Genomic DNA, 21,140 nt, shown 5'->3' with positions numbered 1-21,140 from the left:
CATCATCAAAGTGAAATTCTTGAAGTGTTCTTTAAGTTTTGGAATCAGATGGAAATCGGAGGAGCAGGAGAGGGAGATTAGTGTCTGACGTTCCGTCAGTAACGAGATCATTAGAGACTGAGCACAAGCTCGGATTAGGGAAGGAAAGAGAAGGAAAGCGGCCGTGTCCTTCCAAAGAACCATCCCGGCATTTGCCTTAAGCGATTTAGGGAAATCACCGAAAACCTACATCAGTTTGGCCGGCCGCGGGTTTGAACCGTCGTCCCCTCGAATGTGAGCCCAGTGTGCTAACCACTGACGTTCCCCGCTCGGTAGATGAAAATCTTATAGACCAAACCGGGATATGGCTCTGAGCACTATGGGACTTAACATCTATGGTCATAAGTCCCATAGAACTTAGAACTACTTAAACCTAACTAACCTAAGGACATCACACAACACCCAGCCATCACGTGGCAGAGAAAATCCCTGACCCCGCCGGGAATCGAACCCGGGAGCCCGGGCGTGGGAAGCGAGAACGCTACCGCACGACCACGAGCTGCGGACAAACCGGGGTAGTATGGATGACGATAGATGACAGTGATAGCAAGGCGTCGGATTGTGGCAGATGACGCAGCGCTTGTAGGTCGTCTGGCATGTATATGCTGAAGGATAGGGTTCTCCGTGTGTGGACGTACTCTTCTGCGGCTAGAAAAAATTTCGGAGGCATTATATTTTAGCACGCCCTCGTCCATTCCATGTCAAGCAAGGTTGATACATCACAGCATGCTGTGAGCCAGATTTTCGACCACAGATCTTTTCACATTTCGTATGGAAGTCGGTAAAGAAACCTTTGAGAACGTCTTGGAATCCGACCGAACGTACCTTAGAGTCACAGGAAAACCCAGCTCCCCTCACTGAGGCCTGTTGGGTAAAACTCGATCCAATACATGGGTCACGTTGTTTCAATTGAAAGCAAACCGCACAACAGTTTCAATGTTTTTATTATGAGTCCTGTAGATGGTTTACTGTTTATGTTATATTCTATGATTCATAGATTTGTGTTTTCTTTATCACCTAAAGTGATTGAATTTCTTCTGCCATATCTTTCCTTTTCCTACCTATTCGCTTCCCTCCCTGCCCCTTTCTCCACTTAAGCGGCCTCACTCCCTCTCCATTCGTGTCCCTCCTCACCCAGTCGTTAGATACCCCTGCCTCCACATGCTCCTTTCTCTTCCCAGTCTCGCCCCTGATCCCATAGAGGATACATGTTCGTCGCTGTGATTGTTGAGGAGTTAAAGTGTGATAATCGTGTATTCAAAGAATACAACCAGGACAATTCTTTGTGGCAATTGTCAGTACCATCAAGCAGTGATGTGTCCATTACAGAGGGGGTGAAAAAAGTGTCACTTATTGTTACATGAGGTAGTATCGCTGAGAACTATAAGAAAAGTTCCCATAACGATATGTCCGAGGACAAATACCAGTTGAAATTTTAACTGTTGAAGATGCCCAGTTCACAGCCTGCATTTCGTTTACATGTGAGGCAGGATTCGTAAGAGATAGCGTAGGAAACTGGCACAATACGCACGTGTGGGAGACAGACGCAAATCCTCGACCTGTTATGGAACTGAGGCATCCGGATCACTTCAGTATCAGTGCATGGGAGGGAAATGAGAGTGAAAAACTCAAGTGGTATACACGCTACTAAACAGATCAACACGTACTGTGTTCAACGATGAACTACCAGCGCTGTTGAAGAACGATGTGGTTTACGCACGACAGGCCACCATCCCCTTTTCTATGGACTGTGCGACATTACATCACCGTAACGTTTCATGGATGATCGACTGGTCGAAAAGAGACAATAGTATGGCCTCCACATTCGCTGGATCTAAATCGTTGGATTTCTGGTATGGGGATATTTAAAGGCTTTAGTGTACGCAAAACTCATCAACAACATCCAAATGGTGCAGGAGAGTGTGATCAATGCATATGATGCAATCTGAATAGAGCAGAAGTATGGGTCATGATGCCCGATAACCGGGTGCAGAAGTGCCTACAGTGTCCACGTTGGTCCGTATCTCAACAGGGAACTGTTTCGGGACAAATCTTTACCAAAAGCGGCACGTGCTTCCATCGTTGACATTCCTTCTATACTTACACGTATACTCTGCAAACCACCGTGACTTGCATGGCAGAGGATACGTCCTATTGTACCATTTATTAGGGTTTCTTCCTATTCTATTCATGTATGGAGCGCAGGAAGAATGATTGTCTGAATAGCCTTGTGCGTACGGTAATTATTCTAATTTTATCCTCACGGTCCCTATGTGAGAGTTACTTAGGGGATTGTAGTATATTCCTAGAGCAAACATTTAAAGCCTATTCTTAAAACTTTCTTAATAGACTTTCTCGGAATAATTTAGGTCTATCTTCAAGACTGTTTCAGTTCAGTTCCTTCAGGATCTTTGTGACACTCTCCCACGGATTAAAAAAACCTGTGACCATTCGTGCTGCCCTGTCCTGTTTACATTCAATATCCCCTTGTAAGTCTTATCCAGCACAGGTTCCACACACTTGAGCAATGTTCTAGAACCGGTCCCAGAAATGATATGTAATCAATCTCCTTTGTAGATTGACTGCAGTACCCCAGTACTCTACTAATAAACCGAAGTCTTCCACCTGTTTCACCCACGACTGAACCTATGAGATCATCCCATTTTATATCCCTATAAAGTGTTACACCTAGGTACTTGTCTGCATTGGACGATTCCAAATTCGACTCATTGATATTATGATCATAGGATACTACGTTTTTTCGTTTTGTGAAGTGCAAAATTTTACATTTCAGAATATTTGCAGCAATTGCCAATCTCTGCTCCACTTTGAAATCTTATCAAGATCTGACTGAATATTTCTTTCAGATAGCACTTCGTTGTAGATAACTGCATCGTCTACAAAAAGCCTGATTTTACTATTCATATTGTCTGCAAGGTCTTTAATATACAACATGAACAGCAAGGGTCCCAACACACTTTCCCGGGGCACACTCGAAGCTACTTCCACATCTGATGATGCCTCACCATCCATGCCTCATGCTACGTCCTCCCTACCAAACTGACCCAAGTCCAGTCACAGATTTCACTTGATACTCCATATGATCATACTTTTGACAATAAGCGTAGGAGTGACACTGAGTCAAATGGTTTTCGGAAATCAGGAAATATAGCATCTACCTGGCTGCCTTGATCGAAAGCTTTCAGTATGTCATGTGAGAGAAGAGCGAGTTGGGTTTCACGTGATCGATGTTTTCGGAATACGTGCTGGTTGCCATCGAGGAAATCATTCTGTTCAGGATACCTGATTATGTTCGAGCTCAGAATATGTTCTAAGATTCTATAACAAAACGATGTCAGTGGTACTGGATGGTAGTTTTGTAAATTACTTCTACTACCCTTCTTGTAAACGGGTGTTACCTGTGTCTTTTTCCAAGAACGGAGCATTGTTTTTTGTTCGACGGAAGGAGCCTAACACAGCCGCAAATTCAGTATATAATCTGACAAGGATTCCGTCGGACCCTGAACTTTGTTCAATTTTAATGATTTCAGCTGTTTCTCAACAGCACTGACACTAATATCTACTTCGTTATTCTTTTCAGTGCTACGAGTATTACAGTGACTCACATAGTGTCTAACGGATGGAGGAGACCTGGCCTGTGATACCTGCTTCTGATTCTGTCTAGAGTCTTCAGGTGTCACATGCGAATAGATGTCGGAGCGTCGTGGAAATAGCTGAATAGAATAGTCAGCTGTTGATAAGCTGGGATGGAGAGCAATCATTTCCGCCAGACTGGACCATAGTTCCTCTTACCTAGCTTCGTATATTAATTCTCCTTTGGTCGGATCCTCCCCACTTAGAGGATAGTGTGGTTTTCACAAATGCTCTATCTTTCCCCTGTTCAACAGCAACATCCTTTAATATAGCAATGACTGAGATTTCATTCGCACTTCTGTGTTCCGCCAAAGGATACCTTGCAAGACAGTCAGCTTTCGTGTGTTTGTGTCCGCTTTTATGCACCCCTGTGATAACGTACTCCTGAAATCTCGGTGCCCATTGTGCGAGTCGAGCCGATGGGTTCTTCAGATTGTCAGCGTAGAGAATGGTGGTTTGTCACAAGAGTGAATGGTTTGCCAAATAAATACAGGCCGATACTGTTAATGGTCCAAACATCAAAGCACTCTTTCTCAATTACAGAGTATCTCATGCTTTGAGAGTACTTTGGAAGTAAAAGCTATCATCTTTTCAGAATCTTCCTGAATTTTCACCTGCCCTATAACGGATAGTACCTGTGTGAGGTTCTGTTTAGACATTTTCATCATACACTGCTTGAACTTGAGAAGGTGTAAGCTCTTCCTCAAGGACAAGGAAAGATCTTTCGAGGAAAATTTCGCGTGTGTTCTTACGAAGGACATGCCTTGGTAAAGAAGTCCTGGTCGCACGAACACTTCACACATCACGAATGTCCAAAGGGGTCGGAAAATTATAGGCACTTTCCATACAGTTTTGCCCAATACTCAGTTCTTTAGGAATATGTGACACCATTACCGTCCATAACTCAGCAAAAATTTAAATATATCAATTTTCATGGACAAGATAATATAAAAATTACTGCTGTCAAGCTGCAGTTTTGTTTGGCTGTAAAGTATGGAAGTAACCAGAGAAGAATCAGCACTTAGGTGAAATGTTCCAACTTCTACCAGCTTGGGACCAACGAGCTCAACATATCATTATCATGTTAGTGGACTAGCATCTTGCTCATTTCTTCTGTAGTGACGAAGCTAAATACTGTAATTATTAACATGCTTTTTCTCATAAAGGTGCATACAAAGCATAGAAAATAGCTATATTTTTATACATTAACATCAGGCTGGAAGAAAGAGTTCTGTTCCATCACAGCTCTGTAGTAAGCCGTTCCTTCCACTGAGTCCTATAACTTCCTTATCCTGTATCGCTTGTAGCCATGAAGCCGCATCGTGCTCCCCACGGAAGCACCCATAAAATATATTTCCGGGGTTTATAGTAACATAAAACGTGATTTAATAGCAGGACATCGCAATCTGTCGATATTTATCGCAGGAGCGAGTCAATGATAGCGAGGAATTATGTGAATTTTATATCCTGCTGGGGTGAGGTGATAACTGAAAGACGAGCACCGGCGGCGCTCCCCGAGGCGGGGAATCCCGGGGAATCGTTTCATTCTGGCAGCCTCGAACGGCTCGGGGAGCCACAGGGTGTGCGGCGCCCGCTCGGCAAGTCGACTTACACGGCGACGCATCGATCACATGGCGCGCCTTAAGTAGCCTCCCGATGATTGCTTTTGCGTCTTTCAAACTTGGCGGTTAACGCAGGGTACATAAAAGGGTAAATTAGGTTGTGTGCTCGCCTGCCTATCACTTTACGCAAACAGTCTGACGCGTAGCATTTAGCTTTACACTGCATGGGTGATACTGACAAAGTGTTCGTGTTTGTTTGCTAGTGGAGGTAAATAGAGATAGATCGAAATTTTAAAATGTCACCTGCTAGTAGTAGTGACAGTGCAATTTCGTAATTAAAGCAGAAACACTAATTACGAACAGGAAAACTGAAACTGAAAACATTAACAGGAAGGAAATAAAATATCGTAAGGCAAATTCTAGTCGCAAAAGCTGTAGACCAACAGTACCGACCCACAAGCAAACAGGGAATTAAACAACACATAAATAATAGAAAAATATAGAAAATACAGGTTACGATTATACCGAAACATTAAATGAATAAACTCAAAGAGACTTTAAAAAACGCGAATTGTTTGACAAGATTAAAATCAAGGAAGAATACTGAACAAAATGAGAGGAGAAAGGAAACTCGCAGGAAGAGACTGAAAGAAATATGGGTACAAAGGAAGTAAAATGCCCACTTCTGAGTACTTAGCATAGTCCTAATGGGCATATTCGCAAATAATATTAAAAATAATTTTAGGAAGTGTCTAATATACAGAGTGAGTCAGGAGGAAAGGTACCTGTTTTGACGAGTGATAGCATTAGTGATACCGAACAGAAAACTTGATGTGGACACATGCCCTACTCCGAATGGTTTCCGAGACAGGACACTTTTAATGTATATTTCTATTTATTTTGTGTATTATTCATTGTCATTGTTTACAATGTACCACAGTGGTATAGAGGAAGTTGAGATGGACATTTTGATACAGCACGCTTGTGGTCAATCAAGTCGGAAAACTCAAACAGGCCTACAAAGAGTACCTAAGCTACAGCGCAGGCTTTCAATATTCTCGCGATCTCTTCGGGAAAACTGTTAGTCCCAGACGAAAAATAAATAGAACCTTTTTCTGTAGCAAATTTAATTCAGTTTACTTGTGTACTGGGATACGTTTTCTTTAGACTGTGGAGTTTTCGAGTTATTAAAGAAAAACGTACAAAAGTTATATTAAACGTCTTCTATCTCGGAAATCATTCGCAACAGGGTATATGTCCATACGAAGTTTTTTGTTCAGAATCATTAATACTATCGCGTCTCATAGCATGTAACTTTCCTCCTGACTCGCCCTTTATAAGAGGCGATCAAAAAATTTCCGTTCGAGCGCTGTACGGCTCAGAATCGGTGTGCCAATCGTGCAAAATCGCTGTCAGCATTGAGGCAGTCATCTCACCGACGGGACCAGGTCGAAAACACCAGTTTGGTAAGACACCATATCTTGTTACATGAAGAAGTCCGTAACTGCCTGATGCACATCCTCGTCCGCAACATTAAGTATTTTTTTTAAACAAATGATAAGGAAAGACCAGATATGTTGTATTATCATACCTTCGTTTCAGAAAGCTAGCATGTTTATTACGTAACACGAATGAGCATCATAGTTTTCATGCTGAAACTCATTTGGAAACGATTGCTGAGCATTCAGCGTAAGATGTTCGTCCTTTGCAGTTTCAAATTTATACGACGCGGTAATGATCTCTGTATTAAATAAACAAACGCATTATTCAGTGCAATGTACAGGGCTATTTAAAAATAAGGAGTAGATTTCAACCATTTATTGCTACCAAGCGAGAAAAGATGGAAATACAATTCCAACTTTCATGGAAAGACAAAATTTCAAATTTCAGTGCGTTCAATACGAGTACCATGAGTTACACGGCAAATATCAAAACAGTGGTTCATTTCCTGCCACACACGAAGTAGCTGGACTGTCGTTACCGAATTCACAGCTTTAACATCGCGGTGTGGCAGACTTTCAAGAGTGGTAGGCGTAGCGGGGATAAAAACGCTGTCTTTTGCGTAACACCACAGATAAGTGTCACAAGGTGTGAGGTCTGGAGACCTGGGAGACCACCGGCCATGAAGTTCATCTTCTGCTCCTCCTCTTCCAAACCGACGCCCTGGAATGGTGTCGTTCAGGTAACGTCGGACGTGATTAGAGAAAGAAATCGAGCGGGAGGCACTCGGGCAGCCTCCCTATAGTCCTGATTACTCCCCACGCTATTATCATACCTTATCTCCCTTAAAAAAGGCCTTTAAGGGTCGTCGATTCCTGTCGGACGCGTGCTTCAGGCCGTTAGGGATTTCTTCGTGTAACAGGACACAGTGTTGCACCAAACAGGTATTTCTGACCTGGTGCGTCGGTGGGACGATTGCCTCATTGCTTACGGCGATTTTGCACGATTGGCATACCGATCCTTGGCTGTACGGCCTGCGAACGGAAACTCCTTGAGTGCCCCTTTTGTGTTAGACACTTCATAAAATTATTATTATTATGGTTATTATTATATGCGAATACGCCCATTAGGACAACGCAAAGTACTTAGAAGTGCCATTTGCCTTCCTTACAGAATTTCTCTAAGAACGTCCGACGTTACCCGAATGAGACCATTCCAGGATGGTGAATTAGAAGAGGATGAGAAGAAGATAAACTTCATCGCCGTTAGCCTTCTAGGTCGCCAGACCTCACACTGTGTGGCTTTTATCTGTGGTGTTACGGAAAATACCGAGTTTTTACCCCTCCGTGCCTAACAGTGTTAAAAGTCCGCGACATCTCATTCATAAAGCTGTGAATTCTATAACTAGAGACCAGATGCTTCGTGCGTGGCAGGAAATGAACCACTGTTCTGATATTTGTCTCGTAACACATGGTGCCCGTATTGAAGCCACAAAAAATTGAACATTTCTCTTTCCAGAAACGTTGCACTTGTGTTCATATCTTTTGTGTGATGAGCGGTCAAAAGTGACAGTCAGTTGCCATTATTTAGCGTGGGGAAAGTGCAAACTGTGTGCTGTCTTCAGGGGAATGAGAGTACGTTAGGTTCGCCGTAGTCTAAACGCAATCGTATTTAATTGAAGTGGAGATCAGCTTTTTTAAAACCCATGGAAAGCAGAATAGAACCGGTTAGGAACTTCAGAGTGAAGATGAGACACCCCCGTATCAATTCATAACACGTAAGTGCGGGATGCATAACTGCAGTTGGAACATATAGACCTGCAATGTGACAGGCAGCTGAGTGATGAGTTTCATGCTAAAATAAGTCCTGCAGACTCGTATAAGAATTTAAATGTACATAACTTTTCACAACTTTACAAGTTTGCAGTTACGATTATGTCGATGTTCGGATCTAAAGATTTGCGCTAACAGCTATTTAAAGAAGTAAAAACTGTAAATTTGTGGTAAGATATTATGGGACCAAACTGCTTGGTCATCGGTCCCTAAACTTACACACTACTTAATGTAACTTAAACTAACTTTACGCTATGGACAACACACACACCGATGCCTGAGGGAGGGGTCGAACCTCCGACGGGGGGAGCCGCGCAGGGTAGCCGCGTGGCTTAAGGCGGCTACCCCGCTTGGCAAAGAAAGAAAAGAAAGAAGTCTATCCACAGATGCTTACTGACAGACTTACATTTAAAAGCTTACCTTCGAATTAGCAGCGATCACAAAGCGGTACCAGGCTTTGATGTTGCAGTGAAAAGCAAAATAAGTAGTATTCATGGACATTCAGTGTTTCTATGTTCAACCAGTGAATAAAATTGTTACGAAACACATATTGATATCATTTCAAACTTACCCCAAAAAAGGCATTCATCATAAATCTGTATCGGTCGTAACAAACATCAGATTTAGTATTTAGCTGCCTGATATTCTTTGCCTCATCATTTAAAAATATAAGTTACATTTGATTGTCATTTCTCATCAATTCAACACTTTTAGGAAATAAATTTTTCACGAAGGGCATTAATTAGCCACAGTGAGGAGATCGCTCTAGAACTGTTATGGACTTAGAACAGACTCGCTGACAACAGTTTCTCGTGCCGAGGTCGTGGTAAGTATGCTATATGTCTGGAAGAACAGATACTACATATATGTAATTAAGGCATGGAAGACCAGTGACTACTCCAGGTACACACCAAGCTCAAACTCACGGGAGTCTTCGAAACGCCGTGAGTGATAAGGATTATGGCCAATGTGGCACACCACCGTTGTGAGTGGATAAGCTGAGAATTTTCGTCTGTTTGGATGTGTGCTAGGGTATTTCGCGCAGTTGTGTTGACCACTGTGTCCAAATGGTAGTAGTCAGGGCATCTGCCTAGTAAGCAGAAGACACGGGTTCAAATCCCGGTCTGGCACAAATTTTCAACTGTCCGCATTGATATAAATCAATGCCCACTGCTATTTCTTTTTATGCTGTATTTACCAATCCTCGCCTCTTCACTTACTCAGTCTGGCCAAAAACGAAATGAACAGAACAGAAAAAAATGTCTGTAATACTTTTGGTGGAACTAAACAGGGCTCTTGTAACGAAGTGCCGAAATCGTGTGAAAAGAAAACTTTTTAATTAGTGCGTATTTATAGTTGTGAATTACGGTTTGATATCTTGACCAATAGTGAGAAAACAGTTCGAAAACAGAGTAGGATTGTCAGCGGGCAGTGCAGAAGTGACTCTAGTTACGTACTAGGACACAAAAGAAAACAAACGAATAAGGTAGCAGGATGAGCTTTCAGAAGAAATTGTACTAGAAAATAAACGCGTAGACTGACGAATTGATGGTATATGGAGCAAATAAGTTCTCTGCTGGATTACAAGAGACAATGAAAGCCCAAGGTTGGGCGTGTGAATTACGGCGGCATGTGCAAATCAATACTTAGGGCGAGCGGCTAGTTCCGAAACTGGCCCGTGCTGGAAGGCATTCGCGTGCCGCCCAGCAATGTGGCGCTGCGATGTGAGTGAGCTGTCGAGTTGTGCGGGCAGCGGCAGCGACAGGGGCTGCCACTTTGCGGGCTGCCCGCCCGCCCCTCTCCCACAGCTGGCAGGCCGGGCGGCCGCCCCAGATAGCAGGCGCGGCCTTTCAGGGTCCGGGGCGGCGCGGCGCAGCCAGCCACGAGTGGCCCTCCCTCTTTCCCGGGGCTAACGCACTGGAACGGCCGCGGTCGCAGCCGCTGTAGGCCAGTCTATCGTGCTAATGCACTTCTCCCTGTCGACAGTCTGTGGAGCACGGGAACATTCACGCTGTACTTCCAGAACAAGGAAGTTTGCTTTTTCCAACATATCGTATGGGAGACAGTAGAATTCAAGGAAGGAGTGTAAGATGATCAGGGTTTAACATATAGCTGACCTCGAGGTCATTAGAGACACGGTGCAATTTCGATTTGGGAAAGAGAGGAGCACCGTGTCTTCTCACAAAGACAGCCCTTATCTACGGGAATCACCGTTAACCTAAACTGGAAAGCCGAGAAGGGGTCTGAACGTGCATCCTTTCCAGTGCGAGTCGAGTGTTTTCCACTGTTACTAGATTTCAGGTCCCAGAAGTAAGAGAGGTGAAAGTATTTGGACCATCTCCTGGGTTCCTACATTCTTCTAATTTTCATTGAAGTAGTGTATTTTGCAATCATTCTTTTTTCTCAACTGTTACGCCTTATGCTAAATTTTTAACAGCGGATAGTGAGACTTTCTAGATGCAAAAATCTGTGGTATATTCTTGTCTTGGCAGGATAAGCATCGAGACGATGTTTTGCTGTTAATATTGGTGCTGTACGCTGAGGTGACAAAACGTCATGGAATAGCTATATGCACATATACAGATGACGGAAGTACCGCGACCGCGAGGCATAAAAGGTCATGCATTGGTAGATTTGTCATTTTTACTCATATGATTCGCGTGGAAAAGTTTCCGACGCGATTATGGCTACACGACGTGAATTAACAGATTAAGCGAGTGGGACATTCCATTTCGGAAATCGTTGGGAATTAAATATTCTGAGATCCATGGTGTAAAGAGTTGTGTCGAGAATACCAAATTTCGGCGTTACCTCTCACCACTAACATCGCAGTGGCCGACGACCTTCAATTAACGACAGAGAGCAGTGACGTTTGCGCAGAGTTGTCAGTGCTAATAAGCAAACAACGATGCTTGAAATAACCACAGAAATAAATGAGGGACGTATGACGAACGGGTCCTAAAGGATACTGCGGCGTAATTTGGTGCTATTGGGCTATGGCAGCAGACCACCGACGCTAACAGCACGCACGACATCGCCTTCACTGCCTCTCCTGGGCTCGTAACCATATCAGCTGCGCTTTAGAGACTGGAAACCGTGACCTAATCAGATAAGCCCCGATTTCAGTTGGCAAGCCGGCCGCGGTGGTCTAGCGGTTCAGGCGCTCAGTCCGGAACCGCGCTACTGCTACGGTCGCAGGTTCGAATCCTGCCTCGGGCATGGATGTGTGTGACGTCCTCAGGTTAGTTAGGTTTAAGTAGTTCTAAGTTCTAGGGGACTGATGACCACAGATGTTAAGTCCCATAGTGCTCAGAGCCATTTGAACCATTTGAATCAGTTGGCAAGAGCTGATGGTAGGGTTCACTTGTGACGCAGACCCCACGAAGATATGGAACCAAGTTGTCAGCAACTCCCTGTGCGAGCTGGTGCTGCCTTCATAATGGTGTCGGCTGTGTTTACATGGAATGGACTGTCATCTGATCCAACTGAACAGATCATTGACGGGAAAAGCTTCTGTTCGGCGACTACGAGACCATTTACAGCTAGTATGGACTTCATGTTCTCAAACAGCGATGCATCTTGTCACCGGGCCACAGCCGTTCGCGATTGGTTTGAAGTGCATTCTGGAAAATTCGAGCTAATGATTTGGCCATCCAAATCGCCCGACGTGAATCCCATCGACCATTTATGGGACGTAATGGAGAAGTCAGTTCGTGCACAAAATCCAGCGCTGGCAACTATTTCCCGGTTATGGAACTATTTCGCAGTTACAGACGGCTGTAGAGGTAGCATGGCTCAGTATTTCCATGACTTGTTGAATGCATACTACGTTGAGTTGCTGCACTATGCCGAAAAAAAGGAAGTCTGACACTAATTAGGAGGTATCCTATGACTACACATCTGTGAACTTTATTGCAATTTTGGTGGACTTTTTCTACAACTATATTCTTGACTCTCGTATCACACTCTATCCATTGAGATTTCTCCCCGCATTCCGACTGTCACGACACAAAGTGTCTAAATAAGCAGCGAAAGTAAGAAATATCTCAGTTTCAATTGTTATCAGATAATTGGCCTTGTGTTTATTACATACGCAGAAAGTATTTGTGAGAAGAGTGTCTTCATTGACAGATTTAGCGTATTGCGACGTTCCATATATTTCACAAACTGTGTGCGAGTTCATCTTCAAATGTTTTTGATATTTTGTTTAGATTGGTAGCTTCAGCTGAATACAGGTGATGTTCAGTTAATCAGTTATTCTGTTTCAGATATACTAATGCTTGAAATATTTCTCATGTCTTTTCTGTTGCTCATACTTTCATGAGCCCAATCCACTCAAGACATAGGAGCCAACATGTTCCAGTAGAAAAATTGACCATAAACGAAATACTGCTTTCCTAGGAAAAATTTATTTGAAATGTACTCTAGAGATTAAATAACTAGTTGTACACAAATTTTTAAATTTTCGGTATTGAAAATTATACCACAACTGAACTAAATTAAGGATTACAACGATAATCCTTATTTTAACCTTCCTACGAAACGCGGTGTCGGATGCGACGCGTCCTTTGCATAGGAAACGGCGCCAGTGTACAGTAGTGTGTGCTGTGTACTTAAACCAAATGAATCTGATTACAACAGTCTTTCAGGTAAGTGCTGTTTATGACACGACCTTATCACACAGCAGTTAGCAATGCTGTGTACCCAGAATTGTGTTTCCCAATTCACATACTACAAAGTTCTTGTTTTGTTGTACTATTTACTTAGCAAATACTTTTAAGAGAAATTTCATCTTCCTCTTAGATGTTTCGAGTTGTGGTGTTTCTGTATCATCTTCAATCTACACTCTACATCGCGAGTTAAATCTTTATAGACGTCTTCGAAATTTGTATACCAATAACAAGCGAACAGATCTTCGTACGTACACCAGGATAAACTGAAACTTAGGATTAATAAAACGTTAACATGCTTTTATGTGCTGTGGGAAAAGCTAAAATGCTGAATTATCATGGAAAAAATCGGTAACTGACGACTGTAACTCTGCAAAAACCACAACTCGAAACCCTAACTCGTTCTGGGTATATTTTGGGTCTCCTGTCTTGGCTTTCTAGCCCTGTATATCCATGGTTTCTAATAAAGCCTATGATCTGTTTCAGTACATGAGACAGGCATGATTACTTGCACCAATGGGCAAGCAATTACACGTTTGTGAGGCGATGTGGCCTGAAACACTAAATGTTGGTACGAAACGTAATAAATTGGAAATGTAAGCAATATTACAGTTGTTAACGTTAAGTATTAGGTCCCAGGATGTTTGTAAGGTTATTAAGTATCTCTGCAATAATTGTATTTGCATTATGATGTGCATTACTGGGGTTAGTTTCTTACTGCCGAAACACTTTTCCAGACCAATTTTCTGCTGTATGGGGACAAGCGGCTGTAACGTGAAAGGTGGAAGGAGTATGTAGAGGGTCTATACAAGGGTGATGTACTTCAGGGTAATATTATGGAAATGGAAGAGGATGTAGATGAAGATGAAATGGGAGATACGATACTGAGTGAAGAGTTTGGCAGAGCACTGAAAGACTTGACACGAAACAAGGCCCCGGGAGTAGACAACATTCCATTACAACTACTGACGGCCTTGGGTGAGCCAGTCCTGACAAAACTCTACCATCTGGTGAGCAAGATGAATGAGACAGGCAAAATACCGTCAGATTTCAAGAAGAATATAATAATTCCAATCCCAAAGAAAGTAGGTGTTGACAGATGTAAAAATTAGCGAACTATCAGTTTCATAAGTCACAGCTGCAAAATACTAACGCAAATTCTTAACAGACGAAAGGAAAAACGTAGAAGCCGACCTCGGGGAAGATCAGTTTGGATTCCGTAGAAATATTGGAACACGTGAGGCAATACTGACCTTACGACTTATCTTAGAAGAAAGATTAAGGAAAGCCAAACCTATGTTTCTAGCATTTGTAGACTTAGAGAAAGCTTTTGACAATGTTGACTGGAATACTCTCTTTCAAATTCTAAACGTGGCAGGGGTAAAATACAGGGAGCGAAAGGCTATTTACAATTTGTACAGAAACCAGATGGCAGTTATAAGAGTCGAGGGACATGAAAGGGAAGCAGTGGTTGGGAAGGGAGTGAGACAGGGTTGTAGCCTCGCCCCGTTGCTATTCAATCTGTATATTGAGCAAGCAGTAAAGGAAACGAAAGAAAAGTTCGGAGTAGGTATTAAAATCCATGGAGAAGAAATAAAAACTTTGAGGTTTGCCGGTGACTCTGTAATTTTGTCAAAGACAGCAAAGGACTTGGAAGAGCAGTTGAACGGAATGGACAGTGTCTTGAAAGGAGGATATGAGATGATCATCAACAAAAGCAAAACGAAGATAATGGAATGTAGTCGAATTAAGTCGGGTGTTGCTGAGGGAATCAGATTAGGAAATGAGACACTTAAAGTAGTAAAGGAGTTTTGTTATTTGGGGAGCAAAATAACTGATGATGGACGAAGTAGAGAGGATATAAAATGTAGACTGGGAATGGCAAGGAAAGCGTTTCTAAAGAAGAGAAATTTGTTAACATCGAGTATAGATTTAGGTGTCAGGAAGTCGTTTCTGCAAGTATTTGTATGGAGTGTAGCCATGTATGGAAGTGAAACAAGGACGATCAATAGTTTGGACAAGAAGAGAATAGAAGCTTTCGAAATGTGGTGCAACAAAAGAATACTGAAGATTAGATGGGTAGATCACATAACTAATGAGGAGGTGTTGAATAGAATTGGGGAGAAGAGGAGTCTCTGGCACAACTTGACAAGAAGAAGGGACCGGTTGTTAGGACATGCTCTGAGGCATCAAGGGATCACAAATTTAGCACTGGAGGGCAGTGTGAAGGGTAAAAATCGTAGAGGGAGACCAAGAGATGAATACACTAAGCAGATTCGGAAGGATACAGGCTGCAGTAGGTACTGGGAGATGAAGAAGCTTGCACAGGATAGAGTAGCAAGGAGAGCTGCATCAAACCAGTCTCCGGACTGAAGACCACAACATCAACAAACGTGAAATTACTGACCAAAAATTGTGTAATAATGTCATACTCTAAAAATGAAACCTCTGCGCTGTGACTCAGGAGCGTCATGATATGCAACTGCTGATGTTATCCCGTCCACGTGATGCCATGTCCATTTGATGTTAACGCGAGTGATGCTACAGTATCTGCTGCCACTGGATTTTGCCCTCTCTGTTATCCTTATTTCCACAATCAACCTAAAAAACATATATAATAATAAAATGCACACGGGCACACACAGTTAACCATCTCAAAGTGATGCACAGTTGTTATGCTGAAGAATGGAGAGAGACCGAACTACAGTATTTCAATATGCCCAGGAACGTCCACGTAAGTCATTCATGAAATTGTGACAGTAACTAACTGGACGTATGAAGCTCAGATGTTCACATCCCACTTGCTACCTCAATGGCAGACGTTACAATTTAACCATCTGGGGTATCTTTTAGACCATTATTCCAGAACGAAAATAAAGTTTCTCTGCACCACATCCTTGAATATAGATATCTTAGTCTTCTTCACACACCATATTTGAATAACTCGAGCTTTCGACTACGTCGGCCATTGTGATCATCTAGTGATTCTTTTGTGACCGTTACTTTAACCAATAGTCGATCTTTGATTCAGGTCACCGTGACGCTTTGAATGAATCAACGAAACTGCCTATGTTTAACAGAGATTACATCAACTTCTGAAGTGGAAGTGCTCTAGAAACGCCACCTCTTCTGCTGGAATGCCAAAACATTTCGTCATATTCTTCTGTAGCCTCTTAGCCTCGAGTGCCTGCTTTCAGGCACATTTTGATTCTAGAAGATCACGGATCTGATTACTATGTATTCCAATGAAGTCTCAGAGTTAAATGTGCCTTTGATGTTCTGCAAAATGTTCAGAAACAGTTTGGGAAATATCAAACGTACATCCACCGCACGCACGAGGAACGTAATAATTTCCTCGGTGTCTATACGATCTTTTGCCCAACAGTAACACCTCCTTAGCCATTTCGGACTGTACATAAAGAGATTTAATGTTTCCTTTCGTCAGGATACTCCGAATTTCACGAAGTGTAACTTAGCTAAAAAGAGTATTGCTATCCGCTGACTGTTTGGCAATAACTCAACGCCTCCGCTGTTCTTACACTCTCCCTCTCAAATATTACCCGTATGTTCGATGCGTTGCTGTTTGGGCAGATCATAAACATGTTGTCAGGATAATAAAACATGAGCAACGATGAACTAAATTTTAGACACGAAAGTCCCTATAAAATATATACACAACTGGACATTAAAATTGCTACACTAAGAAGAAATGCAGATGATAAACAGGTATTCATTGGACAAATATATTATACTACAACATATATGTGATTACATTTTCACGAAATTTGGGTGCATAGATCCTGAGAAATCAGTACCCAGAACAACCACCTCTGGCCGTAATAACGGCATTGATACGCCTGGGCATTGAGGCAAACAGAGCTTGGATGGCGTGTACAGGTACAGCTGCCCATGGAGCTTCAACACGATACCACAGTTCATCAAGAGTGGTGAGTGGAGTATTGTGACGAACCAGTTGCGCGGCCACCATTGACCAGACTTTTTTAATTGGTGAGATATCTGGAGAATGTGTTTACCAGGGCAGCAGTCGAACATTTTCTGTATCCAGAAAGGCCCGTACAGGACCTGCAACATGCGGTCGTGCATTATCCTGCTGAAATGTCGGGTTTCGCAGGGATCGAATGAAGGGTAGAGCCATGGGTCGTAACACATCTGAAATGTATCGTCCACTGTTCAAAGTGCGGTCAGTACAAACAAGAGGTGACCGAGTCGTGTAACCAATGGCACCCCATACCATCACGCCGGGTGATACGCCAGTATGGCGATGACGAATACACGCTTCCAATGTGCGTTCACCGCGATGTCACCAAACACGAATGTGACCATAATGATGCTGTAAACAGAACCTGGATTCATCCGAAAAAATGACGTTTTCCCATTCATGCACCAGGTTCGTCGTTGAGTACACCATCGCAGGCGCTCCTGTCTGTCATGCAGCGTCAAGGGTAACCGCAGCGATAGTCTCCGAGCTGATAGTCCATGCTCCTGCGAACGTCGTCGAACTGTTCGTGCAGATGGTTGTTGTCTTGCAAACGTCCCCATCTGTTGACTCAGGGATCGAGACGTGGCTGCACGATCCGTTACTGCCATGCGGATAAGATGCCTGTCATCTCGACTGCTAGTGATACGAGGCCGTTGGGATCCACCAAGGCGTTCCGTATTACCCTCCTGAACCCAACGATTCCATATTCTGCTAACAGTCATTCGGTCTCAACCATCGCGAGCAGCAATGTCCCGATACGATAAACCGCAAATGCGATAGGCTACAATCCGACATTTGTCAAAGTCGGAAACGTGATGGTGCGCATTTCTCCTCCTTACACGAGGCATCACAACAACGTATCACCAGGCAACGCCGGTCAACTGCTGTTTGTGTATGAGAAATTGGTTGGAAACTTTCCTCATGTCAGCACGTTGTAGGTGTCGCCACCGGCGCCAACCTTGTGAGAATGCTCTGAAAAGCTAATCATTTGCATGTCACAGCATCGTCTTCCTGTCGGTTAAATTTCGCGTCTGTAGCACGTCATCTTCGTGGTGTAGCAATTTTAATGGCCAGTAGTGTATGTTTACCATCGCTGAACAGAAAGGACATATAGCCGATCCATTTGTGCCTAACAAAATTTACCTCAAGACAGAAAGCAGGTAGTCGGCACAGATGCCGGAGCCATTGAGTAATCCTTGTACGACTTTGATCTTTCTTCCCAGGCATTATTCCATCACACCTACACCAAGTACACTGGAGTTACAGAGTTTGCGTGTGTTGGCAGGTACGTGCAGCAGACTACCAACTCGCCGGTGGACATGCGCGTCGGCATCCACACGGGTGCGGTGCTGGCCGGCGTGCTGGGGCAGCGCCAGTGGCAGTTCGATGTCTACTCCAAGGATGTGGAGCTGGCCAACAAGATGGAGAGCAGCGGCCTGCCCGGGTACGAACTCACACCCTGCATCTTCACATCGTGCTTGCAGCAGGCCTGTTTTGTGTTTACGTACACCTATCTTTGTATTTGTGTCGTACTAGTATAACGCATGCTTTACGAAGTTGACATGTGAAACAATCACAACTTCAATAAACTGTTCCGTGATACCAGACGTCGAGCCTGATGGTGTTGAATTTCTGATACACAGTATTGAATAGGGCAGCTAGCGACGCCAGAAGCAATGGTGTGGAGAGATACAGCACTCGTTAGCTTCTAAGAGACACTACCAGCACTTCAGCGGAATCCTAATACGAGCTGTAAACAATGATGCACAATGGTTTATACTGAAATGTACTGTGTGCATCAGAAACTATGTAGACATCCATTAAGTATAGGATGTAGAACCAAAAGAGGAATTGAGTCTTAATTTGGGAAAGAACTTCCGCATCATCGTTCAGATTTATTAATTTCTACATGAGGAGAATGTTCAGATCCAAACTCTTTACATGTTGCAAAATATCAGCTCAAGCTGTACTAAACTTGTATTGAAAAACATTATTGTCTTCGGTCTCAAATGAATTTTTATCATTTGACATGAGATGAGCGCCGTTGATATTTCGCACTTTGTTCATTTGACCGTATACGTGCTTGGTGTCGTTTGGTATACAAGTCCTGTTGTCGTTTCGGAGTAAAAATAGTCTTGGCTGCGAAATTATTTAATATCAATGACGCGCTTCGCCCTTTGGAGCAACATCAGAGCGTGTAAAAGTAGCTGGATGTGTAACCCATCCGTCGTAATCCAGATTGTGCTGTGTGCGGCTCACATCGCGTTTATTTTGAAAGCGTGCCCCTATTTTGTACTGTTACGGCGTAGTCAGATAGTGTATTAAAAGTCCACTTTGCAACTTACATGTTTTACCGAGTTACTGCTGTGTCCATTTTCCATTTTATATGGCTTTATGACGAATGTGTTACATATCCAGCTACTTTTATTCATTCTGATGATGCCCCAAAAGGGCTCAATGCGTCACCGATATTAAATAATTTTGCTGCCAAGACTTTTATTCCGGAATAATTCGAAACTGGTTGCTTTAGTACTCTGCCACAATGTAACGGAATACTTTTTTGTGTTTTTCAATTTTAAAAAAAACTGTTACAACTGGAGCTGCCATTTTTAATATCCCTGTGTGTGTTATTGACAGTTACTTCATTCATAACACTAAATGTGCAGCAGCGGAAATATCTAGAAGAAATAACACAGTGGGATGCGCAGAACACTTTATTTAGTTTGTTAGATTAATAACGGTTTCAAATTGTCGGTGTCTCGATCGACATGTCGTTGATCGTGCTGCCTGACCAACAATTATGTGCATTTGTTTTAAGCAAAGATCAAACGTTAAACATAATCGCATGTGAATGAGATGAACAAGATTGAATATTTTTTACTCAGTATATAAGGTAATAAAGACACACGTTTATTGTAATGTGAGCTACACGAGAATCACTCATCATAAGTTCCCATTACGTAAGAATAATAAAATTGTACGCTACGATACAAAAAATAAGACATTAGGCATCTAAGCAAGAAAATTTTATGTCATAAGTCATAAATTAAATGTTAATCAGAGGAAACACAAAATATACTCAGACTACATACGCAACCGTGTTCGCTACTACGATTGTAACAAACGACTACTAGCATAGACATAACTGAACACTGCCACCTCACAACCCACTGTATGCGAGTAAAATGGTTGTTGCAATTCCAGCCGCTGCATTACCAAATTGAGGTAATAACTAAATAATAACTACCAGATTTCATCCCAAGCATGACGTGTGAGGATAATATATACGAGCGTAGCTGAAAAGTAATGCTTCCGAACTTTTTAAATAAAACAAACGTTATTAACTTTCTACATCTTTATTCTTTATGTTTACACATTTACTTCTCAACTTAGTCGCCCTGGCGACGAACACTGTTTGACATTATTAACGGAGCCACAACCTCACCTCTGCTTCCACCGCTTCATCACTATCAAAGTGAAGCACTGAATGGTATTCTTTAAGTTTTGGAAACAGATGAATATTGTATGGTGCCAAGTAGGGAAAGTATCGAGGATGATCGATGTCAGTGTCTCCAAGGCGTTCGATTGTTGCCGACGTTGCAGCGTTTGTGTGTGTGGAAGGGGAAAAATGTGTGTGAAATCTTATGGAACTTAACTGCTAAGGTCATCAGTCCCTAAGCTTACACACTACTTAACCTAAATTATCCTAAGGACAAACACACACACCCATGCCCGAGGGAGGACGCGAACCTCCGCCATGACCAGCCGCACAGTCTATGACTGCAACACCCCAGACCGCTCGGCTGATCCCGCGTGGTGCAGTATCTTGGTAAAATTTTGTCAAGGGGTAATTTCTAAGATTACTTGTGGACAATATACCGTATATCGACCGCATGGCACCTGGTATTGATTTTGATTACAGCGTTGACGACAAAAGATGAAC

The 21,140-nt window shown here is 42.8% G+C and overlaps 1 protein-coding gene across 1 annotated transcript in view; it reads left to right on the top strand.

The window, feature by feature from the left end:
• LOC126456037 (adenylate cyclase type 3) overlaps positions 1–21,140 on the top strand; it is a 418,454-nt gene that overhangs the window by 169,183 nt on the left and 228,131 nt on the right. The window contains exon 5 of the mRNA XM_050091793.1: positions 18,483–18,641. Within this exon, the coding sequence (XP_049947750.1) occupies positions 18,483–18,641 (159 nt within the window). The remainder of the gene's footprint in view (positions 1–18,482; positions 18,642–21,140) is intronic.

This window comes from Schistocerca serialis, chromosome 2 (assembly GCF_023864345.2).
Source record: "Schistocerca serialis cubense isolate TAMUIC-IGC-003099 chromosome 2, iqSchSeri2.2, whole genome shotgun sequence".
NCBI classification, from domain to species: domain Eukaryota; kingdom Metazoa; phylum Arthropoda; class Insecta; order Orthoptera; family Acrididae; genus Schistocerca; species Schistocerca serialis.
Note: the sequence above shows the minus strand (reverse complement) of the source record. Positions and strands in the feature narration are given on the sequence as shown.